Source organism: Mesocricetus auratus, unplaced genomic scaffold (genome assembly GCF_017639785.1).
Source record: "Mesocricetus auratus isolate SY011 unplaced genomic scaffold, BCM_Maur_2.0 Super-Scaffold_100010, whole genome shotgun sequence".
NCBI classification, from domain to species: domain Eukaryota; kingdom Metazoa; phylum Chordata; class Mammalia; order Rodentia; family Cricetidae; genus Mesocricetus; species Mesocricetus auratus.
Genome location: NW_024429194.1, coordinates 33,591,489 through 33,599,292, shown reverse-complemented (window position 1 = coordinate 33,599,292; position 7,804 = coordinate 33,591,489). Strand labels below are relative to the sequence as shown.

General features: G+C 55.0%; 1 protein-coding gene across 10 annotated transcripts in view; it reads right to left on the bottom strand.

Moving 5' to 3' along the window:
* Positions 1-5,376: 5,376 nt before the first annotated feature.
* Positions 5,377-7,804, bottom strand: part of Cfap65 (cilia and flagella associated protein 65) — a 34,340-nt gene continuing 31,912 nt past the window's right edge. For 6 of the 10 annotated variants that reach the window (XM_040753295.1, XM_040753297.1, XM_040753298.1 and 3 more), the window contains 4 exons: positions 7,175-7,303; positions 6,238-6,717; positions 5,659-5,796; positions 5,377-5,547 (listed from right to left, as the gene is read on the bottom strand). In XM_040753295.1, the coding sequence (XP_040609229.1) occupies positions 5,436-5,547; positions 5,659-5,796; positions 6,238-6,717; positions 7,175-7,303 (859 nt within the window). In that variant the 3' untranslated portion in view covers positions 5,377-5,435. Of the gene's footprint in view, positions 5,548-5,658; positions 5,817-6,237; positions 6,718-7,174; positions 7,304-7,804 lie in introns of those variants that run through there. The other 4 variants (XR_005879884.1, XR_005879885.1, XM_040753300.1 and 1 more) reach the window with 4 other exon arrangements.

The window sequence follows — 7,804 nt, the reverse complement described above, 5'->3', positions numbered from 1 at the left end:
GGGCTGGAGAACTGATTCCATCCAGAGAGGTGAGAGGCGGCTTTCACCACCATGCACTCACTTCAACACAATGCTACAAGACTCTCCTAGGCAGGGAGAGGACACTGCACACAGGTTCACGGTCAGGTGGAGGTAGGGTCATCCTCGGTAACGGGTACATGGGCATGATCCCACAGACTTGATGTATGACTTGCCCTGTCCTGGGACTCTGTAGGCACCCCAGAGTCTATTCATTTGTGGGGAAGACATTTCTTCAATCACTTACAGGATCTGGCGGCCAGCATGGGGGAGGGCTCACACTGGAGCACACCCTCATGTGCCGTGACAAGCACACATGCCCCCTCTGCAGTTATCCAGAGAGGCATCATCTTAACTGTTCAGCCGTGATCACGAAGACTAGATGGACTCTGGAACCTTGCTGCTGCTCTACTGTGTAAAAGTCATCTGGTCACTTGACCTTTCCATTTTCTCCTCTGTAAAATGGGAATCATTGCCTTGACTATGATGGGCATTTACATGGAAAACACTGCAAGGTAGTACACTCAATAGTAGCCGCTGCTGTTGGAATATTTTCAGGTTATGAATGTCTTTGTATCAGGGTTCTCCCCACTTCCTCTGGGATGGGGTGGGGTTGGATTGGGAGGGGTCAAGGCAGCAAGCATAGCCCTGGGATCATTAACCTCCTTTTCCAACCTGATCCTGGTTCTAGAGAAGCCAGCAGAAGGCCTTTCACTTTCCATCTCCCAGGAGGTACTCTGCTCACTCAAGTTTGACAGGTCAGGGGACATGTTCCAAGTTCCCCCGTTTTTGCTCAGGCATAGGCTGTCACAGGGAAAAGGTGGGGAGTCGAGCTGAAGACCTGGTCTCTGTTTCTTCTGGTTTTCTTGGTTCCCTAAGGGTCATTGCCAGCCCTCCCCAAGCCCACCCCTGTGTGGGGCCTCAGGTCTTTACCTGTGAATTAAGCTGGCTGCTGCAGGGGGCCTCTCAGCCACCCCGGCCTTGACCATGATCCTGCCATGTCTGAAGAAGGCTCTCTTCCCTCCCCATCCTGCCTCTAGTTTGCCCCACCTGCCGCACCTGCCCCACCAGCTACCCACCTGGCCTAGCCAGAGTGAGGGGGCGAGCTGCATCTCCATGGAGATTAATCTCCAAGAAGGTCACCGGGGCTCTGGTACTAACCTGGCTGGGTAGGGATTAGCATCTGGATGTGAGCCTCCACTCCTAAGTCTCTCTATTCTCACACAGACCCTAGAGGCCTCCAAGCCAAGAAGTTCCAAGGCTGAGCCAGATGCACCAGAGTGGGTATGGGCAGGGCAACTGCTCTGCAGGGACCTGACAGGAAAAGATGGCGTCCTGCCCATCACTGTTCAGGGACTGCATGTGTGGGCCTTGTAGCTTTCTGTCTTCTGGCTTTTAATGGGAGGAGAATGACCATCCTACCAGCCAGGCCAGCCCTGGCAGTTAGCATTTGCAGTCCATCTCTATAGCATTCCTGGGGCTGTTTGCATACTCTGTTTTCACACTTTCTTCTCCCTCCACCGTCCCTGCCCACTGGATGTCTGACTCCTCTCTGGTTTCCATCTTCTGTCCTTTCATAAGATTCTCCTCTCTCTCTCCTCTCTGTCTCTCTGTCTCTCTCTGTCTCTCTCTCTGTCCCTGTCTCTGTCTCTCTCTCCGTTTCTCTGTCTCTCTGCCTCTGTTCCTGTCTCTGTCTGTCTGTCTGTCTGTCTGTCTGTCTGTCTCTCTCCTGTCTCTCTGTCCCTGTCTCTGTCTCTGTCTCTGTCTCTGTCTTTGTCTCTCTGTCTCTCTCTCTCTCTCTCCCTGTGTGTGTGGGTGGTGTGTGCCCACATGTGTCTGGTTTCTCTCTGCCTCTGCCCCTGGTTTCCCCCTAGGTCTTGTCTCCACTGTCTGAAGGTTCTATAGTTCCCCCTTCCCTGCCTGAGTGCTGCCCCTGCCTCTGACCTGACTTGGCTCTGAGCTACATTAACTCTCTGTGCCTTTTGCCCCTGTTCTCAGGCCTCTTCTCAGCCACCCCCTTGGCCATTTCTCCTCTGCTGCTTCCCAGTCGCCCCATCTCCCCACCCCACCTGCAGGGCAGCGCTTCAACTGATTTGCCCCTTCCCTCTTCCCCCTACCTGTTCCCTCCCTGACCGGGGAGTGCTGACAGGGAAGACAGGAAGCAGGCTCTGGCTTGGAGCAGGGAAGGGGGAGGGGCAGCCCGCACACCAGCTGCTGAGTACCCCCCTTCCGTCCCAGCACCTGCAGGCTTGTCAGACTCCACCTCGGGGAGGGACCCAGAGGAGAGGCCAGATGCCCCACTCTGGCCTGGAGAAGAGAAGCTTGGACGTGGGTACGGGGTGGGGTTATGGGGAAGAAGGCTTTAAGAAGTAATGTCCATCACCAGGCCAGGTCCTCAGCCCTCTGCGTGATCTCTCTTTAGTCACCCTACTTCCAAGGGCTGTTTTTTCAATGTTCTGGGGAACTATTCCAAGGACAGACTCAAGATCTGGAACCCCCAAGGAGTGCTAACTCCAAGCCGCGATTGGGGTGGGGAGAGTGTGCTATCAAAGGCACAAGAAAGGCGATCCAGGCTGCGGAAGGGTAAATCACCCAGTGCCAGCAAGGGAAGAACCTGGTCAAGGAGGCCAGGCTGGGGATTACATATACCCATCTGGAGACACGTGGGTCTAGCCTGGCCTTGGGGCTAGCTCAGACAAGAACCCACCCTCTCCTCATCAGAGCCACTTCAAAACCATTCCTTGGGACTCAGCAGGTCCTGTGGAGCCTCTGGGTAGCAGTTCAGGTGGTGGGGGATGGACAAGACGGCACTTCTAGGAAAACTGCAATGATCCTGTTTTCCACCTCCCTGGCCTTGCTTCTGTCTTGTTGTGTGGGGTACCAGTCTCCACTATGGCTTCTTGACCCTAATGGGAAACCAGCCAGGGGCTCCATGCTGTCCTACGCAGAGCCCCCTTTCTGCCCTCAACCTACAGCTGGCCTTTGTCTCCACACTTTCTCGAGAGGGAATGGAAGGCACCTGGAATCGCAGGGTTAGACTCACTGGGCTCTGGCCTAGCTTCTCCCCAGGCCTGTGACAGGAGCTCTCAGACTGGGCTCCTCAGCCAGAGTGTAAGACAATCCCTTCTTGCAGGTCAGGTCACAGCATCTTAAGCAACTGAAATGGAGGGAGGTGGCCTGTCCCAGATCTGGGTTGTGGCTAATGATCCCTGGCAGAGCTCTGGCTGAGCTGAGCGCTACCTGGACTCAGTCTAGCCTGTCTAGCTGGGAAGCAGAGAATCCAAGATTCTGGGGTTTGAGAAAGGTGGTGAGCTCTGTCCTGTGTCTGAAGATCCGTGTTTGTCCTCTTTGGTTTCTCAGATATGATTGGACTGAGAGATGGACGCAGGAGGTGGCAAGAGTGAAATTTTGGGGTTGTAGTGGCAGCATGGAAGAGAGCTGGAGTCTGCACAGAAGTCCTCAGCTCACCACACCCCGGTTTTCTGCACCTCACAGCTCTGGCACAGACTCTTAGAGGGTCAGGTTAAAGGGGCTCAACAGGATACGTAGGAGCCCAGGAACCAGGATAAAGAGGAGGCCCTGACTCTTGTACCAAACAAGGCTGCCTCATTTTTTGCAAACGGGAGAACCGAGAGACTGAGAAAACACTTGTCCAAGGCCACAGAATTCGCCCTGATAGAGCGGGGATAGAATCCCAGTTTCCACCTGCAGAAGGGGATCTGTTCTGGACCTCAGCCCGCTCCGGCCACCCTGCTGGAGCCTGCCCAGCCCGCATTACCCTGCAGCAAGCTGTGCCTGGCAGCTCAGAGTCTGCGGGCAGGGCAGGCGGGGCTTGATGGGAGCCGGATGTCCCCCGGGCACGGTGCTCAGTCTCTGCGACCCATATGGTGGCGGTGGTGGCGGCCGGCAGGTGCTTGCGTGGCGATCCGGCCGGCCCCGGGGCTGATGTTGAGAAGCCGCCCCTGCCTCACGCGAGCCGAACGAACAAAACGCTCAGGTCCGGTTTGTGCGAGGGGCTCGTCGCGGGGCCGGAGCGGAGGACCCGGGGCCTGGCGGCGGTTCTCGGCGATGTCCCGTTGGTGATCTTCCTCGAGCGCAGTGTCGCACAAAGCTCGCTCCGCTAGCCGCCGCTCTCACCTGCGCACCGCTGTGGCTGACACGTCGGCTGCAGCGGCGGATGCCACAGGTGCACACCTGGCCCGCCCCTCCCTCCCGGGCCTCCCTCCACAGTTTTTCTGCCCCTCCACCCAAACCAGCAAGACTTGGCTTCGTCCCCAGCCCACGCCTCGAGCTTGTGCCCTAGCCAGGGTTCAGAGCACTCTTATACTGCCAGTTCAGTCCCCGCCCCTACACACACACACACACACACACACACACACACACACACACACACACACCTGTCCCGGCGCCCGTTTGCTCGGGGCAAATATTGACTCATAGAGGCGGAGCGTCCCCCTCCCCCGCCCTGGCTCAGAGACCATGCTTCTGCAGAGGCCTTGGCAGCTCGGGGCGGGCAGGCGGGCGGGCGGTGCAGGGGAGGGTGCCGGGGACCTGAGCGCCTCTGGAACAACACCAGATGTCACTTTTCCACCCACCTGGCTCTGAGCTCCGGGAGGAGCAGAGGACAGAGGCTGCCTGGCGGGGCTTAGGGGCGGGGGGGGGGAGAGGCGGACGTCCTAGCGAAGGGAACATTTCTGGGTCTGAGGATTGGTAAAGGAGGTCATTTAGTAGCATCTGTAACCCCTTAAACTGTGGCTTCCAAAAGTGCCCAGATCCTAATTCTGGCCCACTATCGCGTACCTCCGTTTCTCCTCCTTCCTAACCTTTTTGTTGTTGTTGTTGATTTTGGTTTTGGTTTGGTTTGGTTTTTAGAGACAGGGTTTCTTTGTTTAGCTCTCACTGTTCTGGAACTCGCTCTGTAGACTAGGCTGGCCTCAAACTCAGAGAGATCCTCCTGCGCCACCATCGCCTAGGCTTCTTCTTAATCTCTTAGCAGAGTTCAGGGAGCCAGGCTGGTCCTGGAGATGCTGGTGAACAGATGTAGAAAGGAAGGAGGGTCCATCCTGCCTTCATGGCCAGCTGTTTAGCCCACCAGGCCTTTGCTGTGGCGTCTACTATCCGGAGACACCATAGCAATAGATCAGTTGTGCCGCTCCTGAAGCGCCCTCCACTGGTGAGACTAAGTCCAGCACCCCTCTGTTAGTGTCAAGAACTCTTGCTAGTCCAGGGGAAAATCACCCTCCCATTTCTAAAAGTATGGTGGGTCTCTAGGGTCCAGCCGCAGCTCTCACCTTCCACACGTCTCAACAAACTTCTTTCTCTAGGCAGGGGGGGGGAATAAAATCCAAGTAGATGTGGTGGGGAGGGGCGCTAAATGTTTTACTAGCAGGACGGTAAAGGGGGGGGGGGGAGATGGATTACATAGCCACGTAAGAGGGGCTGGATCCTGACGCCAGCAAACAGTCAGTAGGGTGCTGCATCCCAGAGCAGAGTGCTTCCCCTTGTTGCATCGGCAACAGGGTGTCTGTCCTGCAAAATAGAAGGCCGATGGTAGGAATGATGGTGGGGCTTCCAACCACATCTGAATGCCTCTCCTGTCTTACTTCCCTCCAAGCAATAGCTGTAACCCCAAGCCCCTACCTGGGCATGCTGACTGGTGGCAGAGCAATGATGCGGGGCCTTGAAGTGAGCACCACCTCTCCACGGCTTGCCTCCACCAGTATGTTCTGGATCATGTTCTCCAGTATCGCCTCCTGCAGGTTGGCAAAGGCTGGTAGCCTGGGAGGAGGGTGTTGCCCCTGTTAGCAGGAGATTACAGACCTACAACCCACTCCTCCACTTCCCTCTGGCAGAGGACGCAGAAGTGGCTGTGTGGGGTCAAGGGATCCCAAAGGGACAGAAGAAATCCCTCCCCCCAAAAAGCACCAGGAGAACGTGGTGTCAGAAAAAGTGGTGCTGGTTCTTCGGTCCCGCAGGATCATTGAAGAGACTGTGAAGACTACCACCCCATTCCTGGTAGCGTCGTGTTGGTGAATGCTACCCATCAGGCATCACACACTACATAAAGAGCTCTTCTGCTCTTTTGAAACCCCCCCACCCAAATCTTACACTACACCACGAGGTTGTCACTGGGACCCCAGTTTTGGAGAGTCACACACAAGTTGGGGTTAGCCTCAGTGTGAGGTTCTTCCCAGTCCTCATCTGGTCCCAGCTGCTCACCTTCCAATGGCTTCCTTCTCATCCTTTTCTTGCTCCTCCTTCATTATCATTTTCAGATCCTGCTGCCAGTGCCACTGCAGGGACTGCTGCGACCCAGACGGCTGTGCGGTGCCCTTAATCTCTGACCAGGTCAACTTTACTCCCTTGTCTGTCTCCTCTTCCATCTCCTCCCTGCTCAACTCCTCCTCCTCTCTCTCCTCCTCTTCCTCTTCTTTAGCCTCCTCCTCTTCCTCCTCCTCATCTTCATCTTCTACCCCTCTTGCCTTCTTCCCGAGGTTGTACTTGTCCTCTTCCTGCTCGTTCCCTTTCCCCTCCTCATAGCAGCTGGAGGGCAGGGACAGGATTGGCATTAAGTACAAACTGCTCTTCTGGTTCAGGAACTTGGCTGACTCCTCATTCCAGAACTGGCAGAAGTAAGGCACCTGCTCCTCCAGGCTTTGACCCACAGCATCAAGGAAATTCTTGTCTTCCAGAAGGCCCCTGGACAGGAACAAAAAAGAGGAGATATGGAGTATAATGAAAGGACTTTCAGCTACAACAATGCTGGCTTCCCTGCTTCCTAAGGGACAGCCGTGGTGACTGTCTTTCCTATCAAGTGCTAGGTCTGGAAGGAGAGGCCTTGGAACAAGGCATCTTTGAGCCCTGTAGAGTCTTAGAGAGTGAATGAGATGTGTTGCAGGCAGGGCCAGCAAGTCAGAATGACATAGGCAAGGGAAGGGCTCCCAAGACCAAAGGGAACTGGCTCCAGATAACATCAGACTAGTCATAGACTGTGACAGAATCAGGACGCAGCTCTATTACACCTGTTTGGTCCCCAGCGTCCTCCAGTAGAAGGATCTTGCAAAGGAATTCTCTCTTTCTCAGGGAGAGGAAGTTTTGTCTGATGTAGCTGGAGAGATGGGAGGGTGAGGGTGGAGATGCTCAGAGCAGTGGGTACCTGATGATGGCGGTAAGGCAGTCAACCAGAAGCTGCTTCTTCTGTCTCGAGACAGGACCCTCCTTGTCAAAGGGTTCCTCCTCAAAAGCTTTTGGCTCTTCCCTGGAGGATTTCTTCTTTGGCAGCTCCCTGAGGTAGACCAGGATATTCTGAGTGGACTTGCAAAGCTACTATGCTGTAGCAGAGGGGCACAAGCCATGATGGTAGTTGCCCAGTCATGAGGACATAAATATGCACACTCCCAGTCTTAACAAAATGTAGTTACTGTAGTCAGAGAACCACACCCATCCCTTAGGTTAGAGCAGGACCCAGAGGCTCCCAGTTGGAAAAGGGGGAGAATGGGAAACCTTGGTGGATTTCTCATGGGCCTCTTTATCACCCTCTTGAAAAGGACCTAAGCATCGAAGCCAGCCTGGTCTAAAAGTGAATTCCAGGATAGCCAGGGCTGTTACACAGAGAAAACCAGTGTCGAAGAGCAAGCAAGCCAACAAAAGGGACCTAAGCAGTAATGATGATATCTTGGGCCCATGGTGCCCAATGACTCTCATCGACCCTGGTCTTGCTTCAACCTTTCCTAAAGGTTGAGTATGGGACATCTGCTGCTCTACAATAGGGGAGAGGATTAAGACT